This window comes from Mobula birostris, chromosome 21 (assembly GCF_030028105.1).
Source record: "Mobula birostris isolate sMobBir1 chromosome 21, sMobBir1.hap1, whole genome shotgun sequence".
NCBI classification, from domain to species: Eukaryota; Metazoa; Chordata; class Chondrichthyes; order Myliobatiformes; family Myliobatidae; genus Mobula; species Mobula birostris.
Genome location: NC_092390.1, coordinates 12,905,589 through 12,933,474, shown reverse-complemented (window position 1 = coordinate 12,933,474; position 27,886 = coordinate 12,905,589). Strand labels below are relative to the sequence as shown.

General features: G+C 47.1%; 1 protein-coding gene across 3 annotated transcripts in view; it reads left to right on the top strand.

Annotated features, from left to right (window-relative positions):
* The window catches only part of cdc25d (cell division cycle 25 homolog d), a 40,448-nt gene extending 13,577 nt beyond the window's left edge, over positions 1–26,871 (top strand). For all 3 annotated transcript variants that reach the window (XM_072238988.1, XM_072238987.1, XM_072238986.1), the window contains 7 exons: positions 65–211; positions 8,980–9,072; positions 9,948–10,010; positions 12,075–12,173; positions 16,946–17,079; positions 17,832–17,943; positions 21,679–26,871. In XM_072238988.1, the coding sequence (XP_072095089.1) occupies positions 65–211; positions 8,980–9,072; positions 9,948–10,010; positions 12,075–12,173; positions 16,946–17,079; positions 17,832–17,943; positions 21,679–21,819 (789 nt within the window). In that variant the 3' untranslated portion in view covers positions 21,820–26,871. The remainder of the gene's footprint in view (positions 1–64; positions 212–8,979; positions 9,073–9,947; positions 10,011–12,074; positions 12,174–16,945; positions 17,080–17,831; positions 17,944–21,678) is intronic.
* The last annotated feature ends 1,015 nt before the right edge of the window (positions 26,872–27,886 follow it).

Sequence of the window (27,886 nt, the reverse complement as noted above, 5' to 3'; positions counted from 1 at the left end):
AATGGCCTTCTGCTCCTATATCTTATGTTCCTATCTCAGTAGTTTGCTGCATTCATCCTGACAGGACTATGGCCATGAGCGATCAAGAGCTGCTTTCTCAACGCCTCCGAATCAGAGCGGCACCAAGCGTGGTGAGTTGGCAGAAGGGCTTCAAACCCCAGCTCAGAAAAAAAGGAAAAGCGGATTCCACAGAAACTTTGAGGAGGGACAGGTAAGAGTTGACCTATCGATCTTTCTTTCCTTTTTTCTTTCTTTATTTCCTTCTTTCCCACTTTTTTTTTCTTTCCTTTGACAATACTGACCCAGTTGGTGGTGTAGTGGCATCAGTGCTGGACTTTGGGACGAAAGGTCCCGAGTTCGAATCCAGCCGGCTCCCCTGCACGCTTTCCACCCGTGCGGGATTACGAGCTGGTGATCTCTTTGGAAACTCACCCGGCAGAAGGCAATGGCAAACCACCGCTGTAACTTGCCTCGTACGCGGTTCCCCACTACGTCAGAGAGGCGTGGAGGGAAATCGTCCTCTAACCAGATGCGACGTACCTTTCCTTTCCTTTGGTAATACTAACTGGATAATGTTCAGGGAGACAACCATGCTGAATACGTGGATTCTGTGACTGAGGATGTTACCAACGTGAAACACATCTGGGTGGGGGCAAATCAGAAGCCATGCAGAGGTCCTTGCATGATTGAGGGATCGTGATACTGGCGAAGTGGGAGCATTCTCAGAGAAGTTTTAGCCGCTTCTGCGATACCAGAGACGTGAGGCGCACGTGGCAGGGAATTCAGAAGATTACAGAGTACAAGTCTACCCTGTGCACCAGTAAGCAGGATGCCTCACTTCCTGAGAGGGTGAATGCCTTCCACACCCAGTGTTGGCAAGGAAGGCACCCCTCCCCCCCAGGGGAGCAGACACTCTTGCTGAACCTGAGGTGAGAAAGACCCTGGCCAGAGTCAATCCGCGCAAAGCTGCAGGGCCCAATAGTATACCAGGCTGGGTTCTGAAAGACTGCACAGCCCAGCTGATGGAGGTGTTGACGGATATATTCAACGTCTGTGTACTACTGTGCTTTACACCCCAGTTCAAAGAAACGTTGTCTCATTTCTATATACATTATATGGTTATGTACATGTATATAGTTAAGTGACAATAAATTTCACTTGATTTGACTTGGCTTTGTTCTTTCTTACCTTCTTTCTCTTTCTATTCTCTCCCTCTCTCTCGTTCTCTCCCTTCCGGCCCACCAAGCCTGTGCCATCCATGACACACAAGTAACCAATGAACCTACAAACCCGTACATCTTTGAAATTTGTGAAGGAAGTAGGCCACCCTTGAGATCGGGGGATAAGTCAGCAAGGGCTGTGCTTTCCCACACTATCAGGAGAGCAAAACAAGATTATTCACAGAGAATATACACCCATTTCTGTGACACCAGCGACACGAGGCACATGCGACAGGGCTTTCAGATCACAAAGGAGTACAAACCTGCACATCAACAACAATGGTGCCTCTCTTCCTGATAGGCTAAATCTCTTGTACGCTGGGTTTGATGCACCGAACAATGTGCCAATGAGGACAGAACCCCTTCCACCTCACCCATACCCCCAAGTGGTAGGCACTCTATCTGGTCACAGCTGATGTGAGGAAAACCCTGGCCAGGGCCAACCCACGTAAAGCTGCGGGATCTGACTGCATACCTGGTCAGCTGCTGACAGACTGCGCAGCCCAGTTAAAAGAGGTTCCAACAGGCATCTTCAACATCTCTCTGGAACTGCCCACTGCCCCCTCAGACTTCAAGGTGGCCACCATCATCCCTGTGCCCAAGATGGCGACTGTGACCTGCCTCGACAACTATGGCCCAGTGGCACTGATGTCAATAATAATGAACTGCTTTGAGTGGCTGGTTATCAATTGCATTAAGTCCCAATCCCATCTTCCTTCTACATTGAATGCTTTCCAGTTTGCTTTTTGCTCAATTCAGTCCACTGATGACGCCATAGTCTCTGCACTCCACTCTGTCCTGTTCTACCTGGAAAATGGTGCCTCAGTATGCCAGGGTGTGTGGCCCGTGGCCAAGTAGTTAGGGTGTTGGACTAGCGGTCTGAAGGTTGTGAGTTCGAGCCCCAGCCGAGGCAGCGTGTTGTGTCCTTGAGCAAGGCAGTTAACCACACACTGCTCCAGTCCACCCAGCTGAAAATGGGTACTAGCAAAATGCTGGGGGTTAACCTCGTGATAGACTGGCGTCCGGAGTCTCGTACTCTCATTCGCTTCACGCCATGGAAACCAGCATAAGCACCGGCCTGATGAGCCTATAAGGCTTGGGACAGACTTTAACTTTAACAATACGCCTTCAGCGACTTTAGCTCGGCATTTAATATGATCATCCCTCAGAAGCTGGTGGGTAAACCTTCATCATTGGTCTCAACACCTCTCTCTCTAACTGAATTTGGACTTCTTGACAGAAAGGGCACTGTCAGTCCACGTTGGCAGAAAGATCTCTAGCTCCGTCATGCTGAGCACTGGTGTTCGCCAGGGCCTTGTTCTTAGCCCACCGCATTGCTTGATCCAGTTCAACGGGAATCATCAGGTTCGCTGATGACGTGACAGTGGGTGGCCTCAGCAAAATGACGATGAGATGGCGTATAGAGAGGAGGTGAAGTTGCCAGCAGAATGGAGCAAGCACAACAACTTGAGTCTCAAGGTGGACAAGACCAAAGAGATGATAGTGGACCTTAGGAAGGTACAGGTTGACCACTCCTCACTGCACATGAACAGCTCCTCTGTAGAGAGAGTTAGGAACACCAGATTTCTGGACAGTCTCATCTGGTCCCTCAACAACACCTCTTTAGCCAAGGAAGCACAGCAGCATCTCCAATTACTGAGGAGACTAAGGCGAGCAAAGCTTCCCCCTTCCCCTATTTTTACCAATTTTTGCAGGGGCTCTATTGAGAGTGTCCTGGCCAACTGTTTCGCTGTCTGGTATGGGGAATTACAAGGCATCTGACCACAACAAGAACTGCTGAGAGGATCATCGGGGTCTTCCTTGCACCCGTCAAAGATTTTAGGAGCGTGTATACACAGGATCTTTAGCAATGTCAATGATGCCTCCCGTCTATCGAACAATCTCTTTGACCCCTTCCCCCCTACCAGAAGGCAGGAGGTACCATAGCATTTGGACAAGAATTGTTAGGAGGGGAAACAGCTTCCTCCTGCAGGCCGTAAGTCTACTGAACTCTCTGCCAGCACCCAGCTCTCATCACACCCGAAGTTCAAGTCTACTGAACTCTCTGCCAGCACCCAGCTCTCATCACACCCGAAGTTCAAGTCTACTGAACTCTCTGCCAGCACCCAGCTCTCATCACACCCGAAGTTCAAGTCTACTGAACTCTCTGCCAGCACCCAGCTCTCATCACACCCGAAGTTCAAGTCTACTGAACTCTCTGCCAGCACCCAGCTCTCATCACACCCGAAGTTCAAGTCTACTGAACTCTCTGCCAGCACCCAGCTCTCATCACACCCGAAGTTCAAGTCTACTGAACTCTCTGCCAGCACCCAGCTCTCATCACACCCGAAGTTCAAGTCTACTGAACTCTCTGCCAGCACCCAGCTCTCATCACACCCGAAGTTCAAGTAGCGTTATGTTGTTTACTTTTTGACGTGCGATAAATGCACCTTAATATTAATGCAGTTATAAAGAAGGCAAGGTACTTCATTGGCAGTTTGAAGAGATTTGGCATGTCAACAAATACAGTCAAAAACTTCTATAGTTGTACTGTGGAGAGCATTCTGACAGGCTGCATCACTGTCTGGTATGGGGCGGGGGGGGGGGGGGGCTACTGCACAGGACCGAAAGAAGCTGCAGAGAGTTTTAAATTTAGTCGGCTCCATCTTGGGTACTAGCCTACAAAGTACCCAGGACATCTTCAGGAGCGGTGTCTCAGAAAGGCAGAGTCCATTATTAAGGACCCCCAACACCCAGGGCATGCCCTTTTCTCACTGTTACCATCAGGTAGGAGGTACAGAAGCCTGAAGGCACACACTCAGTGATTCAGGAACAGCTTCTTCCCCTCCGCCATCTGATTCCTAAATGGACATTGAGTCCATGAACATGACCTCACACTTTTAATATATATTATTTCTGTTTTTGCAGGAGTTTTAATCTATTCAATATATGTATACTGTAATTGACTTACTATTTATTTATTATTATTGTTTTTCTTCTTCTATATTATGTATTGGATTGAACTGCTGCTGCTAAGTTAAATTTCATGACACATGTGGGTGATAATAAACCTGATTCTCTCTTCTAATTTATTTCTGGCAATATTACTTTGTGTTATGTGTGTGAGTTATACAGTATATACTGGGTTGTGCACCTTGATCTGGAGGAATGTTGTTTTGTTTGTCGGTATACATGTATATGGTTGAATTACCATAAACTTAGAACATAGAACATAGAACAGTAGAGCACAGTACAGGCCCTTCGGCCCACAATGTTGTGCCAACCCTTAAACCCTGCTTCCCATATAACTCCCCACCTTAATTTCCTCCATATACCTGTCTAGTAGTCTCTTAAATTTCACTAGTGTATCTGCCTCCACCACTGACTCAGGCAGTGCATTCCACACACCAACCACTCTCTGAGTAAAAAACCTTCCTCTAATATCCCCCTTGAACTTCCCACCCCTTACCTTAAAGCCATGTCCTCTTGTATTGAGCAGTGGTGCCCTGGGGAAGAGGCGCTGGCTGTCCACTCTATCTGTTCCTCTTATTATCTTGTATATCTCTGTCATGTCTCTCATCCTCCTCCTCTCCAGAGAGTAAAGCCCCAGCCCTAGTTCAAACTTGAGCTTGAACCTGCTGGAAACCCACGTGGTCACAGGGAAAGTGTACAAACTCCTTACAGTCAGCAGCAGGAATTGAACCTGGCTCGCTGGCACTGTAAAGCATTACGTTAATCGCTTTGCTACTATGCTGCCCGAGCAAACAGCTGGAAGGGCTCAAGTGGATCCAGTACTGTGAGTGAGGAGGAAGAGTAGGGATTGTCAATGTCTCGGTTTGAAACCTCAGACTCATTCCTCCTTAGAACACCTGGAGAATAAAGACACATACATAAGGCTCCTTTTCATTGACTACAGATCTGCCTTTCATACCATCATTCCAAATAAACTGATTCCTAAGCTCCGGAACCTCGGCCTTAGCACTCAGATCTGCAGCTGGATCTTCAACTTCCTCACAGACAGGACCCAGGCTGTAAAAATAGGGGACAAGCTCTCCTCCACAATCACTCTGAGCACCGGTGCCCCACAAGGCTGTGTACTCAGTCCCTGCTGTACTCATTGTACACCTATGATGGTGTAGCCAAATTTCCATCGAACTCAATATATAAGTTTGCTGATGACACCACAATTGTAGGCTGTATCTCGGGTAATGATGAGTTTGAGTACAGAGAGGAAATTAAGAACCTGGTGGCATGGTGCGAAGACAATAACCTATCCCTCAACATCAGCAAGACGAAGGAATTGGTTGTTGACTTCAGAAGGAGTAGTGGACCGCACGACCCATTTACATCGGTGGTGCGCAAGTGGAACAGGTCAAAAGCTTTAAGTTCCTCGGGGTCAATAACACAAATGACCTGACTTGGTCCAACCAAGCAGAGTCCACTGCCAAGAAGGCCCACCAGCGCCTTTACTTCCTGAGAAAGCTAAAGAAATTTGGCCTGTCACCTAAAACCCTCACTAACTTTTATAGATGCACCGTAGAAAGCATTCTTCTAGGGTGCATCACAACCTGGTATGGAAGTTGCCCTGTCCAAGGCCAGAGGAAGCTGCAGAGGATCGTGAACACAGCCCAGCACATCACACAAACCAATCTTCCGTCCATGGACTCACTTTACACCGCACGCTGTCGGAGCAGTGCTGCCAGGATAATCAAGGACACAACCCACCCAGCCAACGTACTTTTCGTCCCTCTTCCCTCCGGGAGAAGGCTCAGGAGCTTGAAGACTCGTACGGCCAGATTTGGGAACAGCTTCTTTCCAACTGCGATAAGACTGCTGAAGAGATCCTGACCCAGGTCTGGGCCGTACCCTCCAAATATCCGGACCTGCCTCTTGGTTTTTTTGCACTACCTTACTTTCCATTTTCTATTTCTATTTATGATTTATAATTTAAATTTTTAATATTTACTATCGATTTGTACTCTAGGGAGCGCGAAGCGCAGAATCAAATATCGCTGTGATGATTGTACGCCCTGGTATCAATTGTTTGGTGACAATAAAATATGAAGTATTCATCCTTACAGTAACCTGTCCCGCACTAATGTTAATTTACAGTTCCCGATTAACCTATATCATAGGATGTCTCCCACACGCTCTGATACTTATCAGCACATTGTAAATACACATGGTGCCGCTGCCAGCGGTCTAAGGTCGTAGGTCAGAGGAACGTGTGGCTATAAAGATGGTATGTGCAGTAGGACTGTAGACTTCTGAGAAAGACAGGAGAGATGCAAGCTCGCCTAGCTCCACCTGAACTGGAAGGGTCCATCACCCTTTAGATATAGACTGTAAGACAAAGGAGCAGAATTAGGCCATTTGTCCCATCAAGTTTGCTCCACCATTCCATCATAGCTAATTTGTTATCCCTCTCAACCCCATTCTCCTGCCTTTTCCCCATAACCTTTGATGTCCTTAGTCATCAAGAACCTATCAACCTCCACTTTTAATGTACCCAGTGATGTGGCCTCCACAATGAATTCCAAAGATTCACCACCCTCTAGCTAAAGAAATTCCTTCTCATTCCCGTTCTAAAGGGACATTGTTTTATTCTGAGGTTCTTTCCCTCTGGTTCTAGACTCCCCCATTATAGGAAACATCCCCTCCACATCCACTTGTCACCTTTCAATAATCTATAGGTGTCAATCAGATTCCCCCTGTCGTTCTTCTAGATTCAAGTGAGTATAGGTCCAGGGCCTGCAGATACTCCTAGGGGAGGTGTGCTCATGAAATGAGGAAGGGTTTAAATTCAGCAGCAAATGAGACACAACAACACTTTCAGTACGCTGGATGAACTCAGCAGGTCGGGCAGCATCAGTTAGAAACAATGAGTCAACGTTTCGGGCCGGAACTCTTCATCAGGACTGAAGAATGAAAGATGGGGAAGGATTTGAAGAATGCTTGTAGCGTCAGTTGAAAGACCAGTAATTTGAAAGACAAAGGGGTGGGGGAGGGGAAGCAATGACGTCATAGCCCTTGAAACAATGGGTGGTAGAAGAAGGAGGCGGAACCATGAGGGAGCTGGGGGAGGGGAAAGATCAGATCTCCAACCCGGCACTTATCCCTGTAAGCGTAAGTGCTACACCTGTCCCTACACCTCATCTCTTGCAACCATTCAGGGCCCCAAACAGTCCTTCCAGGTGAGACAACACTTCACTTGTGAGTCTGTTGGGGTCATCTATTGCATCCGGTGCTCCTGCTGCGGCCTCCTCTACATCGGTGAAACCCGACGCAGATTGGGGGACCGCTTCATCGAGCACCTCCGCTCCGTCCACCAAAACAGACAGGATCTCCCAGTAGCCACCCACTTCAACTCTGCTTCCCACTCCCATTCAGATATGTCCATACATGGCCTCCTCTACTGCCATGATGAGGCTAAACTCAGGTTGAAGGAGCAACACCTCATATACCATCTAGGTAGTCTCCAGCCCCTTGGTATGAACATAGAATTCTCCAACTTCCGGTAATTCCCTCCCCCTCCCTTCCTCTATCCCTATTTCACTCTACCCCCTCCCCCAGCTCCCTCATGGTTCCGCCTCCTTCTTCTACCACCCATTGTTTTCAGGGCTATGATGTCAATGCTTCCCCTCCCCCACCCCTTTGTCTTTCAAGTTACTGGTCTTTCAACTGAAGCTACAAGCATTCTTCAAATCTTTCCCCATCTTTCATTCTTCAGTCCTGACGAAGGGTTCCGGCCCGAAACGTCGACTCATCATTTCTAACTGATGCTGCCCGACCTGCTGAGTTCATCCAGTTTACTGAAAGTGTTGCTTTGATCACAGCATCTGCAGATTATTTTGTGTTTAAAATGGGACACAGGGTAGGTTTACAGTCAACCATAAAGGATAGCTAGAATGTAGAACAGTATCAGCATAGTACTGGCCCTTCAGCTCACAATGTTGTGCCAACTTTTTAACCTAATCCAGGATCAATCTAATGCTTCCCTCCCACATTGTCCTCCATTTTTCATCCATCCAGGTGCCTACCTAAGAGGCTCTTTTATGTCCCTAATGTACTGGTCTCTACCATCACCCCTGGCAGTACATTCCATCCACCCACCACTCTGTAGAAGAGAAACCTCTGACATCCCCCTTAGACTTTCCTCCAAGCACTTTACTGTAGGGTTATGAGTGATGCACACAACTGCTGGAGGAACTCAGCAGGTCAGGCAGCATCTATGGAAAGGAATAAAGAGTCAACGTTTTGGGCCAAGACCCTTCACCAGGACTTGTTTTTCAGGAAGAAAAGCCATGATGGACAGTCTTGGCACGAAATGTACCAAACTCTTTATACCTCTCCATAGATGCTGCCTGACCTGTTGCATTCCAACAGCATTTTGTGAGAGTTGCTTTGGATTTGTAGAATCTTGTTTGTTTACTTTAAAATTCTGCTCACTCAAGGACATATCCACCCCGGTAGAAGGTGCTGGCTGTCTTCTCTATATTTGCCTGTTATACATTGCTATCTGGACATGCTCATATTTATTCACTCCAAAGAGAATCCAAAAAGAAAAAAAAGAAAAGAAAAAAAGCTTGCTGTACCATTCCTAAGACATGCTCTCGAATGCAGGCCACATCCTGGTAAATCTGCTCTGCACCCTCCCTAAAGCTTCCTCCTCCTTCCTATAATGAGGTGACCAGAACACAACCACAAGACTCCTCATGCAATTCCCATACTGAGTCCCATTTCTAATTCTTGTTTCTAGGCCTATAATACCCGGCGTTTGTTCTGGTCTCAGGAGATTGACACTGAAGTAGTTCCAGATTCAGATGGAAAGGAAGTCATCGGAGATACCCAAGTATGAATCCACCACAGGCAATCAACCCTGCCACCACATAGCACCCTCTACCTGCTGTCGAAAATCCTTTCACCCCCTGTTCTGCTCCTTCCTCCTAACCCCACCTCCTCCCTTCAGCTCCAGGTGTAGAGGGAGCTTCACTCTGTATTTAATCTGTCCTATCTCTGTTCTGGGAGTGTGTGATGGGACAGTGTAGAGGGAGCTTCACTCTGTATCTAACCCGTGCTGTCCCTGTCCTGGGAGTGTGTGATGGGACAGTGTAGAGGGAGCTTCACTCTGTATCTAACCCCTGCTGTCCCTGTCCTGGGAGTGTGTGATGGGACAGTGTAGAGGGAGCTTCACTCTGTATCTAACCAGTGCTGTCCCTGTCCTGGGAGTGTGTGGTGGGACAGTGTAGAGGGAGATTCACTCTGTATCTAACCTGTGCTGTCCCTGTCCTGGGAGTGTGTGATGGGACAGTTGTAGAGGGAGATTCACTCTGTATCTAACCTGTGCTGTCCCTGTCCTGGGAGTGTGTGATGGGACAGTGTAGAGGGAGATTCACTCTGTATCTAACCCGTGCTGTCCCTGTCCTGGGAGTGTGTGATGGGATAGTGTAGAGGGAGCTTCACTCTGTATCTAACCCGTGCTGTCCCTGTCCTGGGAGTGTGTGATGGGACAGTGTAGAGGGAGCTTCACTCTGTATCTAACCCGTGCTGTCCCTGTCCTGGGAGTGTTTGATGGGACAGTGTAGAGGGAGCTTCACTCTGTATCTAATGTCTCTGCCCTGGGTGTGTGTGACATGATGTCCTTGTTCCTTGTTGAGAAAAGACTCTGTTTGGGAGAGGAGTACGGACACGTCTCTAACTGGTGTCTCTCTCTGCTGCTTGATCTAGACCTGTCTTTTGCCCGTGGCGGAGGGAAAGCATCAGGATCTGAGATATATTACTGCTCAGTCAGTGAGTATCATCTGCACACAGAGCCACACCTGGTCATTCAACAACCTCACTCATACAACGTAGAACCATGCAACATAATACAGACCCTTCAGCCCACAATATTGTGCTGACCTTTACAAACCTACTCCATCATTGATGCATCCATTGCCAAGAAGGCAGGATGTCCCAGTGGGTCTCCACTTCCATTTGAGTTCCCATTCCCTTCCTGACGTGTCTGTCCATTGCCTCCTTTACTACCTTGAGGGGGCCATTCTCAGGTTGGAGGAGCAATACCTCATATAGCCTCAAATGTGATGGCATGAACATTAACTTCTGGTATGTTCTTCCCTCCTGCTCTCTTTTTCCATTCCCTATTCTGATTTCCCTCTTGCCCCTTCTCATCTCCTCACCTCCCACTGGTGCTGCTCCTCCTTCCTTCTCTTCCATTGCTCACTCTCCTCTGCTATCAGAGTCATTCTTCTTCAACCCGTTATCTCTTCCAGCTATCCCCTCCCAGCTTCTCACTTCATCTCCCCTCCCTCACTCACTCACTTTCCTCCTCTCCTGCCAGCTTCTCTTCTCCCTCTCTCCTCCTCCTTAATCTGGCTTCTGTCCAGTCCCTTCCGGTCTTGATAAGGGGTCTCGGCCTGAAACATCAGGTGTTAATTCCCCTCCATAGAAGCTGCCTGACCTGCTGAGTTCCTCCAGCATTTTGTGTGTATTGCCTTCCCGCCTACACAGCCAATAACCCTCATCTCCACCCGTTCCCTTCACCGTCTGTCCCCTTCATTTCCCTTTGCCCCCTCTTCACTCAACTACTGTCTCCATTCTTTCTTCATCCTCCCCCTCACTTCCGTTCCTGCTCTTCGTTCTCCTTCACTCCCCATCCCACTTCAACCCTCCCTCACTGTTATTGGCCTCCTTCAAGAGGACCGTTCGAGAGCTGATAACAGTGCGATCGAAGCTGTCCTTGAGCCTGCTGGTACGTGCTTTCAAGCTTTTGTATCCTCTGCCCGATGGAAGAATGGAGTAAAGAGAGTGCCTGGGCCAGTTGGAGTCTTTGTGCTGGCTGCTTGACTGAAGCAGTGAGAAGTATCAGCAGAGTGCATAGAGGGATGGCTGGGTCCTAAACCAATTATCAGTGACCAACTTTAGGGAGCAGATTCTCCACAATCTGTCTCATAATCAACATCATTTAAAATGTGGTCATTATAACTTCATAGTCCTTGCTGTGCATAGAATGGTGTTGTGTTTCTTGCTTGCTCCTGTCTGTCTATTTTCTCTCCTCCTGATCTACCCAGTTCCTCCTACACCCACCAAGCCCCCATCACTCTGTTTCTTTCCTCTAATCCATCCCCCCATCATCCACACACACTCCTCCCACTGGGTTCCCTCTGCCTCTGTTCCTATCTACCCTCACTTGGTTCCATGTTCCACCTTCCTCTCCAAACAGATTCCACCATCTGCCCTTCGTCACCTCCACTTGTCATATCCCAGCCTCTGTCTCTATTCCACCACCCCTCCTCACCTGGATCCACCCATCACCTCCCAGCCTCTGTCTCTATTCCCACTCCTCCCTCCTCCATCTGCCCATCGCCCCTCATCATCTGGATCCACCCATCACCTCCCAGCCTCTGTCACTATTCCCACTCCTCCCTCCTCCATCTACCCATCATCCCTCCTCACCTGGATTCACCCATCACCTCCCATCCTCTGTCACTACACTCATTCTCCCCTTAACCATCTGCCCATCATCTCTCCTCACTGGATCCACCCATCATCTACCGGCTCTTGCTGTCCACCTCCCCACCTCCTCTCGCCTCTTTATACTGGCCATTTTTCCTCTATCATTCAGTCCTGATCAAAACATCAGTTGTCCATTCCCCTCCGCAGATGCTGCACAACCTGCTGAGTTTTTCCGGTCTGTTCCTCCCTCCAGATTCCAGTCTCTGCAGTCCCTGGTGTCTACATTACTAGCCCCTGACTGTCTGTAAGTGACCTTGGGGTTGACTTGGGAAACACAAGTCACCTGTTGGTTTGTGTGATGGAGCAGTGGTCTCACAGAGGCTCGGGGATGTTTTGCAGGTGGCAGCTTTGCTCGTTGGGGACTTTGATCATCTTATTGATGGCTACGTCATCGTGGATTGTCGTTACCCTTATGAATACGAGGGGGGGCACATTAAGGTATGTTGCTTACACGTGCACGCTGATTCGTGTACGTTAATGTGTGCATTTGTGCTCTTTGTAGGTGTGCGTGTGTGGCGTGAATGCGTGAACTCTGCTTGTGTGTACATGCATATGGGCGAAGCGACTAGTGTAACACTAATACAGCGCTAGCAATACGGGTCAAATCCCACTGCTGTCTGAAAGGAGTTTGTACATTCTCCCTGTGATTGCTTGGCTTTCTTCCCAGTGCCCTGGTTTCCTTTCACATTCTGAGAATGAATGGGTCGGTAGTTTAATTGATCACATGGATATAAATGCAGGCTCATTCCCCTGGAAGGGCCCGCAATTATAAAAAATAAAAATAAACATTGGCTTTCCCCACTCTAACCTCTTACCTCTTCTCACCCGCCTATCACTTCCCACCGTGTCCCCTCCTCCTTCCCTCTCTCCTTTGGTCTACTCGCCTCTCCTATCAGATTCCTTCTTCTCCAGCCTTTGACCTTTCCCACCCATCTGGCTTCACCCGTCACCACCCAGCTAGCCTACTTCCCCCTCCCCACACATTTTTATTCTGGCATCTTCTCCCTTCCTCCTCAGTCCTGAAGCAGGGTCCTCACCCGAAACGTTGACTGCCCACTCTTTTCCAACGATGCTGCCTAACCTGCTGAGTTTTCATCCGGCATTTTGGGTCTGTTGCTCTGGATTTCCAGCACCTACAGACTTTCTCGTGTTTACATACATGTAACCTTGCATGTATGTAAAGTCATAGATTACTACAGCACAGAAACAGGCCATTTGGCCCATCCAGTCCATGCTGACCTGATCCTCTGCCTCTGCTTCCCATCTACTTGCACTCATACCATATCCCTCCAATCTTTGCCTATCCATGTAACTATCCAAACCCCTTGAATGTACCAATTGAACCTGCATTCACCATTTCCTCTGGCAGCTCATTCCACACTTGCACCACCCTCTGAGTGAAGCAGTTTGCCCTTAGGTTCCCTTAAATAGTTCACCTTTCACCCTTAAACTATGACCAACCTGAGGGGAAGAGGCCTGGATACACTCACCCTGTCTATACCCCTCATAATGTTGTATACCTCGATCAAACTTCCCCCCTACAAGATTTGTCTTCATTCTCCTACACTGTAGGGAAACGTGTTGCTCACGTCAATGGCCAACACCGTCCAACGATTCTGTTGGGGTCACCATGCTTCTGGCGCTAACATAGCAACCACGCAACTCACTAACACTAACCTGCATGTCTTTGGAATGCGGGAGGAAACCAGATCGGCCAAAGGAAACCCAGGGGAGAACGTGCAGACACGTCACAGACAGGAACAGGAATTGAACCTGGCGCTGCAATAGAGTTATGCCAACCACTGTGCTACCATGCCACGTAAAACAGTAGTTCAAGCTGCATTAGTAGATGTCCTGTCTGGGTTAATTAAACTTTTTTTTCTAGGTCCTTTACTTTACTTTATTGACGCCAAACAATTGATACCAGAACGTACGATCATCACAGCGATATTTGATTCTGCGCTTCCTGCTCCCTGGAGTACAAATCGATAGTAAATATTAAAAATTTAAATTATAATCATAAATAGAAAATAGAAAAGGGAAAGTACGGTAGTGCAAAAAAACCAAGAGGCAGGTCCAGGTATTTGGAGGGTACGGCCCAGATCTGGGTCAAGATCCGTTCAGCAGTCGTATCACAGTTGGAAAGAAGCTGTTCCCAAATCTGGCCATACGAGTCTTCAAGCTCCTGAGCCTTCTCCCGGAGGGAAGAGGGACGAAAAGTGTGTTGGCTGGGTGGGTCGTGTCCTTGATTATCCTGGCAGCACTGCTCCGACAGCGTGCGGTGTAAAGTGAGTCCAAGGATGGAAGATTGGTTTGTGTGATGTGCTGGGCTGTGTTCACGATCTTCTGCAGCTTCTTTCGGTCTTGGACAGGACAACTTCCATACCAGGTTGTGATGCACCCTAGAAGAATGCTTTCTACAGTGCATCTATAAAAATTAGTGAGGGTTTTAGGGGACAGGCCAAATTTCTTTAGTTTTCTCAGGAACTTTAGTTTTCTCCTTTGAATAATAACCAGAAAAAAAGACAGAATCAAACACAAGTCCATGGCAGTGCAAGCGATGGTCCATGGTATTCTATAGCTGAGGTAGGGTTAGAGTTGTGCAGGTCGGTTCAAGAACCTGTTGGATGTAGGGAAGTAGCTGATCCTGAACCTGGTGGTGTGGGACTTCAGGGTTCTGTACCTCCCGCCCGATGGAAGCAGTGAGAGGAGGGAGTGACCTTGGTGATGGGGCTCCTTAACGATACACACCATGCTCTTGAGCTTGCACTCTATGTACATAGACGCTATCAGAGGTGGGTGTGGGGAGGGGAGGGTTGCCACAACTCTCTGCCTGATGTGGTGAGATGTGTTACAGCTTTAGACTCCTTTTCCATGATGGGACGGCCACCTGTGTACACCAAACACAAAATGTTCTTAGTTTTTTTTTGTTTTGCTTTTATCTTTCTGGCCTGTACTTAAAGGAATTAAACATCGGCATTTATGTGGCTAATTACATGATGCCCAACCTGGCCAAACCATCTTGCAGCAACAGTAACACTGATGAAGGAAATACGGCAGCTAATTTGCATAGCAGGCAACTCACTTGAGTCACGGAGTCACATAGCATGGAAATGGGTCCTTCAGACCAACGTGTCCGACCAAACAAAATGCCCGTCTGATTTTGCCGGGGTTTGACCCATGTCCCTCTAAACCTTTCCTATCCATGTACCTGTCCACGTGTCTTTTAAGCATTGTTAATGTACCTGCCTCAACCACTTCCACTGGCAGCTCGATCCATTCACTGACCATGATGAAGTTGCCCCTCAGGTCCCTTTCCCCCCTCACCTTGAATCCATGCTTATAGTGTTTTGGTTTCCTTTCCCTGGGAGAAGACTGTGCTTTCACCCTGTCCGTGCCCCTCGTGATCTCTATAACACACTCCATAAGGTCGCTTCTCAGTGTCCTACGTTCCAAGGAATGACGTCTTAGCCTGCCCAACCTCTCTCTATATCCCAGACGCTCGAATCCCAGCAACGTTCTCCTAAATCTTCTCTGCACTCCTCTCAACTTAATGAAGATTTTCCTGTAATGGGATGACCAAAGGTGCACACAATACTCCGGGTGCAGCCCCAGCAATGTCTCGTACAACTGTAACAGAATGTCCGGACTCATGTAATCAGTCCCTGACTGACGAAGGGCACTTACTTCTAGCCTGTTTGTTCACCTTTAACTTTATTTGTCACCCGTACATTGAAACATGCAGTGCAACGTCTTGCTTGTGTCAGATCAAATCAGCGAGGATTGTACTGGGCGGCCTGCAAGTGTCGCTATGCTTCTGGCACCAACATAGCAGGCCCGCGACTCATGAACCCTAACCCGTACATCTCGGACTGTGGGAGGAAGCCCACACGGTCACAGGAGGACGTACGGAGAGTGGTGGGGATTGAACTCGGGTTGCTGGCACGGCAAGGTGTTACACTGCCGTGCAGGAAGTGGTTTGCAGAGGCCGTGAGCTGTGGCTTCTGCAGTTGTGCCGTGCCCAACATCTCCCCCACCTAACCACACATATAAACGTTATCTCTGGCAATGGACGACCAGGCCTGCCCCATTTCCAGCAGCATCCCTCACTTGATTCAAAGGTTTCAAAGGGTTCAAAGGGTCAATCAATCACCTCCAAAGGCTGTGGGGTCAAATCTCACTCTGGAACTTGTGAGGTACGACTGCAAATGCTGCAGAAGGAGTGTACTTTCATTTAGGGGTCTAGCACAGTAGTAGACCCTTCTGAGCCAACGAGACAACACCACTCAGTTAGACCCATGAGACCAATTAACCTGCTTACCCGTGTATCTTTGGAATGTGGGAGGAAACTGGAGCACCCAGAGGAAACCCAGGTGATCATGGGGAGAATGTGCAAACTCCTTGCATCCTCGCTGGCACTCCAAGAGCGTTATGCTAACCGCTACGTTGCTGTGCCATCCCATAACATAGAAGGTCATAGGCATGAGATTTTCAACAGAGACCCCACTGGTCTTCAGTTAGACTTATGTGATGCCTTGGTACTTTTTTTGAAGGAGGATTATCCCCAATTATTCTGGTCTGTTCTGCAACAGTGCTAAAAGCTCTCATGAGCCCTGCAGGCCCCCACGGTGGGCCTTAGAGTGTTGGGCTTCTCATTTCCTCGAGTAACTGTATTTACTAATTGTTGTCTTAACTAGAGTCGTTAAGCCCTTGTGCTTCCTGTTTAATCTTGTCATGTCAAACAGTGACTGGCACTGGTTTTCCATATTCTGTGATTATATTTAAAGTGAACTCCTGATTAGTATTCATTGCGGGGTTCTTGTTTGTATTTCGAGAGTGATTCATCCCACAGTATCAATAGATCAAGCCACCGGAGTTCAGCTGGAGTTCCAATGAATAAATTCTCGTTTCTGTCTCAACATGCGAGTCTGTTGTTCCTCCGCACCTGAGTTTAATCATCTGTCAGCACACACTGTGACAGAAAGCTAACAGTCTGGTCATTATCACTCTACTCCTTGTGGGATCATGTTGTGTTTCAATTGGGAGCTGGGTTTCAGGGACTCCAGGGCACCTCATCAACTGCAAGGAAGTTAGTAACAACTCCTTCCAAAGGCGCTATAGAAATGCAAGTTGATCTTTCTCCAGCAGGGAGAGAAATGCAGAGTTCCTTCCATTCCGGGTTTCCATTTCACTCTGGGTCTTGTCTGCAGGGAGCACTGAACTTGTACACCGAGGAGCAGCTCATCAATACGTTCTTCCCACACCAGCGGTCACCCCAGCCAGTGAGAAGGCGCACTGTCATCATCGTTCACTGCGAGTTCTCCTCCCAGCGAGGACCCAGCGTGTAAGTGCCCCATACCTTCCCCTCTCCTCGCTACCACTCTCCGTCTGACGAGTCGCAAGTCCTTTAGCATCTTTGTCCAGCGATCTTACCCCAACCCTGCTTAAGCCTAACGTACGGTATGTGCGAGTGTCCGCAGATCACACACATGCATATACACACATATGCATGCACACCACACCCATGCACACAAGCACGCAAAGCGTAAAGATAAAGTTTAGTTCATTTGTCAAATGTTCATCAGACTATCAGAACATAGAGTGAAATGTGTTTATTTACGTCCAAGCATGTGCTGGGGGCAGCCAGCAAGTGTTGCCACACTTCTGGTACCAACATAACATGCCCGCAACTTACTAACCCTAATGTGTACCTCTTTAGAATATGGGAAGAAACTCGAGCACCTGAGGAAACCCACATGGTCACGGAGAGAACGTACAAGCTCCTTACAGATGGTACACATGCATATACACATCACACACACACGTGCACACAAATACACACACTCAAACATACACTTACCCAGCACACAGAAAAGACATACCCAGACATACAATGCACATACACAGCAAACAAGTGAGCATCTGCACACACATGCATACGTGCACATCACACACACACACACACACACACACACAAACACACACACTGTCATGTCATAACAAACCATTCCCCATGGCAGGGCGGTGATCTCTTGTATTGCAATATCCCGGTTCACTTGTTCCTCCAATATTTTTCCAAGTATCTTACTTCCTCAGCTGCCGGAGCCTGAGGAGGATTGATCGGAATGTAAACCAGTATCCCAGGCTCTGTTTTCCTGAACTTTACATCCTGAAGGATGGCTACAAGCAGTTCTTCCAGCAGTTTGAGGTAACTCGATACAGATACCTAATTAACGGTCAATGCAACAACTTTGGGGCCAGGTGGATGAAAAGAGTTGTAAGGAAGGGTTAGGATTTTATTCCCTGGAGTGCAGGAAAATAAGGGAAGATTTGATAGAGGTATACAAATTATGATGGGTATAGATAGGGTAAATGTAAGCAGGTTTTTTCCACTGAGGTTAGGAAGGACTCAAACTAGAGGTCATGGGTTAAGGGTGAAAGGTGAAATATTTAAAGGGAACCTCTTCACTCAGAGGGTGGTGAGAGTGTGGAATGAGCTGCCAGTGGGAGTGGTAGATGGGGGTTTGTTTTCAACATTTAAGAGAAGTTTGGATAAGTAGATGGACAGGGGGGGTATAGAAGGCTATGGTCCAGATGTGGGTCAATGGGACTAGGCAAGAACTGGATGGGCCAAAGGGCCTGATTCTATACTGTAGTGCCCTATGGCTCTCTATCTTGTCCTCTTTTATCCCCCAATTCCCTATTTTAGTTCTTTAATGCTTCCTTTTTACATTACTCCAGCTTGGGTTCATCTTCCCGAACTTCTTTTCTTTTAGACTAAACTTAACACCTGGTAGTCCATGGTTCCTGGACCTTGTTGTCCTCACTTCTCACCCTCACAGTAACAAGTTACTCTCCTGAGCCCGAAGCAGCCGACTTCCCTCATGTCAGCTGTGGAGTTCCCTTCATTCCTTGTGACTGTGTGGGTTCCCCTTGGGCTGCTCCCGTTTCTTCACACGTCCCAAAGGTGCACAAGTTGCCTGCTGGAAATTCAGAATCAAAGTTGTGTTGACTGCACGAGGACATGTGTGCACAGGTGCAATCAAAAACTTACTTGCGGCAGCATCTCAGACACACAGCGTTATATAAACATAAATTATGCACTCTTTGTACAAGAAGGAATGCAATTAGAACAAAAATTGAATTAGGTATTAAAGCTCCCAAAAAAGTTCAAGGTCATAACGAGGTAGATTGTATGCACAAGTACGTGTATATAGGTCAGGTCACTGGTCTGAGTGCTACTGGTACCGTGTAACCCAGTACTACCTGTCGCACGGTCGGGTGGTCGGCGACTAAACCAGTTCCCCCACCAGGCTTGCCTGCTGAGGAGGGTGGCTAGACACCCTGCAGGACGAAAAACAAGACCTGTCAAAGGGCGGATGAACCCTCTCGTAGGGTCAATGGCCATCCAGCAAACACGTGCTGTGAAGCGCGGAAAGGGCATCCCTTGCATCGAAGCTTGGTCTGGCCATTCACTGCAACGGAACTTCTCCCAGCCGTCTTGGACCCCACCATGCCGCTGGATCCAGGAGGGGATGTCGAGAGGGTGGGTCTGGACCTGTGCAGCCCCCTATTCACCTAAAATCCACTCACGCACACGCTGTTCCTTTCTGAGGAGTGAGAGATCAACCCCACTAACTAACTGAAAGGAACCATCATCATCCTATGGGAGGGAGGGAGGGAGAGAGAGAGGGAGAGAGAGAGGGAGAGAGACTGACTGACTGACTGTACAGGTGCACTGAAATGCTTACTTGCAGCAGCTTTGCAGGCATATAGCATCATATAAACAGCATGCACAAGGAAAACACAAACTAAACGTGAATATCCACAGTTATACAAGAAGTAACACAAATTAGAACAGAAACAAAGTCCATTTTGGTGCAAAGTGACCGAAGAGGTCGTAGCATTGTTAAACTGTAATGGTCAGGGTTGTGCCAGTTGGTTCAGGAACTGCACGGCTGAAGGGAAGTAGCTGTTCTTGAACCCAGTGGTATGGGACTTCAGGCTTCTGTACCTCCTGTCCAGTGGTAGCTGCGAGATAATGGCATGGCCAGGATGGTGATAGACGTTGCCGTGCTGAGACAGCTTCTCCTGCGGGGAGGGATGTGCCCGAGATGTATGTGGCTGAGTCCACTACTCTCTGCAGATTATCCCTACCCCTAGTGCGGAGGTGAGTGGTAGAAACTGAGAGGGGATTGATAGGAATCGGGGGGAGGTGGAAATGGGATTAATGGTGGGTTACTATAAATGGTGGTTGATGGTCGGCACACACTCTGTGGGCCAAAGGGCCTGTTTCTGTGCTGGATCTCCCTGTACACCGCTATAGGATAGAGAGATTCGCATTGAAAGGGAGTGAGAGATACAGCTGGGGCGATATAGAAAGTGGGGACAGAAGGGAGAGAGATCATGTGAAGTTCAGAAACGGAACGAGACGAGGAGGAAGAGAGCAAAATCGGATATAAAAGGCATTAAACATAGATTGAAGTGACTATTACAGAGAGAATGAGAGGATGGAGAGCAAACAGGAAGGAGATGCACAAACCCATGCAGGGGAAGGGAGTACTGAGGCCAAACTGGCCAGAAAGAGAGCTGAAGGAGCCAAACAAAGAGAATTTGTAATAAGACTGTAAGGCATAGGAGCAGAATTAGGCCATTTGGCCCATCGAGTCTGCTGTGCCATTCCATCAAGGCAGATTTATTATCTCTCTCAACTAGACTCTCCTGCCTCCTCCACATAACCTGTCGCACCATTGCTAATCAATAACCTATCAAACTCCACTTTAAGTATACCCAGCGACTTGGTCTCCATAGCTGTCTTTGGCAATCAATCTACAGATTCACCAACCTCTGGCTAGGCGTTCATCCTCATCTCTGTTCTAAAAGGACATCATTGTATTCTGAGCTTGGGCCCTCTGGTTTCAGACTGCCCCACTATTGAGAACATCCTCTCATTGGCCACTCTATCAAGGCCTTTCAATATTCAATAGGTTTCAATGAGATCACCCATTCATTCTTCTAAAGCCCAGCGAGGACAGGCCCAGAGACATCAAAAGCTCTTCATATAATAACCCTTTCAATCCCAGGGTCATCCTTGTGAATCTCCTCTGCACCTTCTCCAATGCCAGCACATCCTTTCTTAGATAGGGGGAGGGGGAGGGAACGTCAACTCAGACCCTGAGAGGCCTGCGTCGGGCATTTTCATGCCTTATAAGGTGCAGATTGGAAGTCTGTGTGGGGCGCCACTCCTCGCACAGACACTAGAGCAATGTGAGATTAAGTGCCTTGCTCAAGGACACAAACACGCTGCCACAGCTGAGGCTCGAACTAGTGACCTTCAAATCATTAGATAAACGCCTTAACCACTTGGCCACGTGCCCAACACAATAGATAAGAGGCCTAAAACAGCCCACATTACTCCAACTACAGACTAGACAAATCCTTATAAAGCCTCAGCATTACATCCTTGCTCTTACATTCCACATCCTTGAAATGAATGCTAACATTGCATTTGCTTTCTTTACGGCTGACTCAGCCTACAAGTTAACCTTTAGGGAATCACGCACAAGGACTCGCAGTTCTGTTTGCACTTCTGATTTCTGAATTTTCTCCCCGTTTGGAAAACCGTTCACACCCTTATTCTTTCTACCAAAGTATATGACCATACACTTCCCTATTCCATCTACCACTTCTTTCCTCATTCTCTTAATCTGTCCAAGTCATTCTGCAAACTCCTGGCATCCTCAACACTGCCTACCCCTCCACTTATCTTTGCCCCTCCATCAACTTGGCCAGAAACCATCAATTCCATCAAATAATGAGAGAGATCATGGGAAATAGGGAGAGGGAGAGGCTTTGCCTGCAGCAGCTTGGTGTGCTGTGAAAAGGCACCTACGTGCTCGCACAGTGATGTTGCTGCCTTTCTCCTTGTTCTTCTGTCACGCAGATGCTCTGTGAACCACGGGGGTACGTTCAGATGCACAGCAAGGATTACAGGGAGGAACTGCTCAGCGCACGCAGAAAGGCACGATTGGTGTCCGGCCGCCACAGGCAGAAGGAGCTGTTCAAAGCAGCAAATAGACGCTGAAGACAAGAAAAGGTTTCTGCTCTGGACCAATGCCCGAGGAACCCGACGCCACCAGTGCTAACCTCTCAGGCAGCTACTCTCCATCACCCTGTTCAGCATCTTTCCCTCAGTCCTTTTCAAAGTCCAGAAATGTTCTCCATTTCAGCCAGAACATTTAGTGCCCTATTGAATATTCCTGGATCAGGTACAGTGTGGTTAGATACAGAGTGGACCTCCCTCTACACTGTCCCATCACACACTCCCAGGGCAGGGTCAGCATGGGTTAGATACAGAGTGAAGCTCCCTCTACACTAGGGGTCGCCAACCCATTGATCGCGATCGACCAGTCGATCTTTGAGACATTCCCAGTAGATCCCGAAGAAAAATCAAAAATAAATACACAAATACTGTTGTAATGTGAGCATTATAAAAGATATTAATACTAATTTGGATAATGGTAATATAGCAATATTTTCACTAAAAAGCTGTTTGTAAAGAGAGATTGTTTCCAGGTTGTGGGGGTTTAGTTCCGTTCTTTCTGCCCAGTGCGCATGTGTGTAGTTCCCCCACCATGCACCGCATTTTCAGCGTAGCCTCTGCTGCATCAAAGTGACCAATTAGATTAGGTAACAGTACAGACTGTTGCGAACATCAATATATGGCAGTGTCCCCAACCTCCGGGCTGCGAAGCATGCAGGGGTGCAGCAGTAGTCGGGATGCACACAGCACATCTTTAAGTAAAAAAAGCCGAAATAAACAAGCTAATTAATTAGGTGAATGTCGGCTCAGGTCAGAGGTGACGCAATCGGCAATCGCTCGTGATATCCTGATAGCATAGCGGAGGCTCCACGAAAGAAGGCGAAAATATACAAATTCCATCCAGAATGGGAAGAGGAATTTCTGTTTACCTTGGTGAAAGACAAGTGTGTATGTATGTTGTGCCACCAAACATAAGCACTGACTGAACAAGGGAATCTGAAGCGGCACCACAACACCAACCACCAGGAATTTAAAGACACCTACCCCCAAAGAGCGCAATTCGTGCCAGGAAAGTTGAGGAGCTGAAATCAGGGTTGAAGGCCCAGCAATCATTTTCCACAAAACATGCTACTCAAAATAAGTCTGCTATTGAAGCATCATTTTATGTAAGTCACCTTTTGGCTAAACACAAGAAGCCTTTTACAGATGGCGATTTATTCAAGGAAGCAATGGCTATTACCGCAGAGACTGTTTTTAATGACTTTAAAAACAAAAATGGCATCACAACTGCAATACATAATATACTGCTTGGCCCTGTAACAGTGACAAGGAGGGTAGAGGACTGTCAGAGGATGTGAATATTTTTCACTACAATTCGATGAATCCCTGGATCTAATGCAAACAGCTCAGCTTGTTGTATTTGTCAGAATGGCTTTCCAGGATTTTACGTCAAAGGAGGACTTCCTCACTCTTTTGCAATTAAAGGAAAGAATGAAAGGTGAGGATATTTACAATGAGTTTAAAAAATATGTCCATGAAAATGACATCCCCATTCATAAACTGGTGGCAATTACTACTGATGGGGCTGAGCAATGCGTGATGTGCACGTTGGTTTTATGCCACTAAAAGTCAGTGCCTACTTTGGGTCAACTTATCGATGTGAAATTGCATTTTCTCAGATGAAAATTATTAAATTTAAGTACAGGAGCCGACTTACTGACAGACACCTCACTAGGGTTGCCAACTTTCTCACTCCCAAATAACAGATAAAAGTAGCAGTCAAATCCTGGGATATTTGTGTTTACCCCGAGAAAGACTACCATGATCATGAAGCCTTGCGCAGGCACCTGTGTGCGCATGCGCGATGTGCCGATTTTTTTTACCCCACGAATCGGTTTTGGCTTAATTTTCATTATTTCTACTTTTTATAGGCTGTGTATTTATCATATCATTCCTGCTTTTACTATATGTTAGTGTTATTTTAGGTTTTATGTGTTATTTGGTATGATTTGGTAGGTTATTTTTTGGGTCTGGGAATGCTGAAAATTTTTTTCCATATAAATTAATAATAGTTGCTTCTTCAGCGTAAAGCATTTCAGCACGAAAGGTTTCATAAGAATGTTTTACCTTAGCAGGGGAAATACGGGACAGTTGGCAACCCTACACCTCACAGACTGTCTCAGACTGGCTGTCTGTAGTTATGAGCCAAATTTCAGGGAACTAGCAGAAAGTATTCAGCCCATCATCACACTGAGTGCAACAGTCAATTTTTATTCATTTATTTTTCGTGTTGAAATAAAATTAAATAATGAAACTTAGAATTAAAGGTGTGAAGTATTGTAATATTCTTAAAGAAAGACAGCTATGGCCTGTTTGATACGCTAGTTACAGTGTTTTCTTGTTTGAATGAATTTGAAAGTTTGACAAAAGTATTTTGGGTAATTCAAATACAATTCGCCCAAATAAAAGGCCTCAAATTGGAAGTACAATCTGAGCTGTTTTTTCTCTAAACGATTTAGTGGGTAGATCTTGCCTCTCACTGAGGTCAAGGTAGGGGATCTTGGGCTTACAAAGGTTGGTGACCACTACTCTACACTGTCCCATCACACACTCCCAGGACAGGGACACCACAGGTTAGATACAGAGTGAAGCTCCCTCTGCACTGTCCCATCACACACCCCCAGGGTAGGGACCGTACAGGTTAGATACAGAGTGAAGCTCCCTCTACACTGTCCCATCACACACTCCCAGGACAGGGACAGCACGGGTTAGATACAGAGTGAAGCTCCCTCTGCACTGTCCCATCACACACCCCCAGGGTAGGGACCGTACAGGTTAGATACAGAGTGAAGCTCCCTCTACACTGTCTCATCACACACTCCCAGGACAGGGACAACATGGGTTAGATACAGAGTGAAGCTCCCTCCACGCTGTTCCTGAACCTCCTTTCACTCCTAGTTTACTCCTGGAACTTGCTGAAAGCTCGATCAAACAAACAGCCAGGATAAGCCACCTACATAGTCACGGACCTTGCCCCACACCCCAATTATTCACTCTTATTCCCTCTCCTGTCAAGCAGAAGATACAAAAGCCTGAAAGCACATACCACCAAAGGGTCCAGAGGAGGTTCACAAGAATGAACCCAGGAATGAAAGGGTTAATGTATGAGGAGGATTTGATGGCTCTGGCCCTGTACTCACTCATTAGGCCTCTCCGATTTCCTCAATAGACTTACACACCCAAGGGTTCAACCATTGGGACTGGCCCTCCAATTGACCTTCAGGCTTCCCTATTGACCCCAGAACTTGCCAATGGCGGGACCCCAAACTCCAGACTCACTGAAGACAGGGCCCAGAACTCCAGGCCTTGAACTCCAGACTCACTGACGACAGGGCCCCAAACCCCAGGCCTTGAACTCCAGACTCACTGAAGACAGGGCCACAAATTTCAGACCTTGAACTCCAGACTCACTGATGACAGGGCCCCAAACTCCAGGCCTTGAACTCTAGACCTACTGATGACAGGGCCCCAAACTCCAGGCCTTGAACTCCAGACTCAGTGATAACAGGGCCCCAAACTCCAGGCCCTGAACTGCAGACCCACTGACGACAGGGCCCCAAACTCCAGGCCTTGAACTCCAGACTCAGTGATGACAGGGCCCCAAACTCCAGGCCTTGAACTCCAGACTCACTGAAGACAGGGCCGCAAATTTCAGACCTTGAACTTCGGACTCACTGATGACAGGGCCCCAGACTCCAGGCCTTGAACTCTGGACTCGTGCAGTTAGAGGGTCACCAGCCCTCAAGCCTTTTGCACAGGTAAGTCGTGCAAAAGGAGAGCAAACAAATAGTGAGGTAGTCTGCATGGGGTTGGCAGAGGGTAAGGAGCTATTCCTAAAGCATTGAGCCTGGGCCCTCAGAAGTACCTCCTCTTCGATGGTAGCAATGAGAAGAAGGCATGTCCTGGGTGATGGGGGTCCTTAATGATGGATGCCACTTTTCTGAGGCATTGTGTTTTGAAAATGTCCTTGATGCTGCGAGGACTAGAGCCATGACAAAGCTGGCTGAGTTTACAAGTTTCTGCAGCTTTTTCTGATCCTGTGCAGTGACCCCTCCATACCAGACAGAGATGTGACCAGTTAGAATGCCCTCCATGGTACACCTGTAGAAATATATGAGCGTCTTTGGTGACATACCAAGTCTCTTCAGACTCCTAATAAAATATAGCTGCTGTCACGCCTTCCTTGTAATTGCCAAAGATAGATCTAGGCAATGTTGTTGGGCCCAGGATAGATCTTCAGAGATGTTGACGCTCAGTATCTTAAAACTGCTCACCCATTCTACTGCTGATCCCTCAAAGAGGACTGGTGTGGTTTCCCTCAACTTCCCCTTCCCAAAGCCCACAATCAGTTCCTTGGTCTTGCTGATATTGACGCAATGTTCTTCCTGTGACACCAATCAACCAGCTGATCTATCTCACTCTTGTACGCCTTCTTATTGCCATCTGAAATTCTGTCAACAATAGTTATCCTATCGGCAAATTTCTAGATAGCATTTAGGTCGTGCCTAGGCACACAAAGAGAGAGTAGAGCAGTGGGCTAAGCACACATCCTTGAGGTACGCCAGTGCTGATTATCAGAGAGGCCCAGGCATTGGGTACCCACTGATCTGGGGGGACTTATAATGAAAGAACAATTACTGAAAGTGGAGCGAGGGAGTAAACTAGTTCTTCTATTCCTTGGAACAACTTATGTACATACATCAGAATCCTGAATTTAATAACTTTATGGGAGCTTATCATTATGTACGGTGTCCATGTCAGACATTTGGGGACAAGAGTACAAAGATAACATGTCTGTCTGAGAGACGATGGGTGTGGGAAATCTTTACACTTTGCAATTTTTTTGGAGATCACTAAACAATATTATATCCAAATATTTAATACAATTGAATCATTATTAATAGCCGCTTAATATAAATTAAAGCTGTGTGATATTTGTATATGGGATGGTTAAACATGGGTATTTATACTGTTGTGATGTTAATGATGTCTAACTGATGTTTGCCAAGGCTGGGATCCAACAACTGATCTGTATTTGTGCACAGACTGCTTATTATTGAAAGAATGATTAAAACATTCCTTATTTTAACTACGTTTATATTTTGAGTGTTGATGTGCACTGTAATCATACTACAAAGGCAGCTTGGTGGTGTGGTAGTTAGCGTAATGCTGTTACAGCCTGGCTTCCACCACCACCCCTGAGTTTGCACATTCTCCCTGTGACTGTGTTATTTGCACATTGGCTGTTTGTCAGTCCTTGTCTGTTTATACACTGTATAGTTTTAGGTAAAATTCTGTTGCATTTCTTTTTCCACCTGTAAATGCCTGCAAGAAAATGAATCTCAAAATAATATATGGTAGTAAATTGAACTTTGAAGAGACATTGGCCATCACATCTGATTTTGCAGTATTCTCTCAGTATTGGAAATGTCACTCATAAATTTGTTACCTTTTAATGCACAGTCCATACCTAATACCAACACAACACCTATATTTTCACTTGGGGAAAATCTCCAGTGAGGAAACATACAGTATGCAACAAACACAAGATGTTGAAGTAAAAGAGTAAACTCTTTTCCATTGATGCTGGCTGGTTTGCCGAGTTCCTCCAGCATTTTGTTTGTGTTGCTTTGGATTTCCAGCATCTGTAGATTTTCTAGTGTTTGTGAACATACTGTATATTCAGTGGCCACTTTATTAGGTACAGGGATGGAACCCGGTGTGGTCTTCTGCTGCTGTAGCCCATCCACTTCAAGGTTCGAAGTGTTGTGTGTTCAGGGATGCTCTTCTGCACACCACTGTTGTGATGTGTGGTTATCTGAGTTGCCATCAACTGTCTGTCAGCTTGAACCAGTCTGACCATTCTCCCCGACCTCTCTCATTAGCAAGGCATGTTCACTCACATTACTACCAATCACTGAATTTTTTTTTGTTTCTCACACCATTCAATGTAAACTCTAGAGACTCTGTGTGTGAGAAAATATTGGGAGATCAGCTGCTTCTGAGATACTCAAACCACCCTGTCTGGCGCCAACAATTATTCCATGGT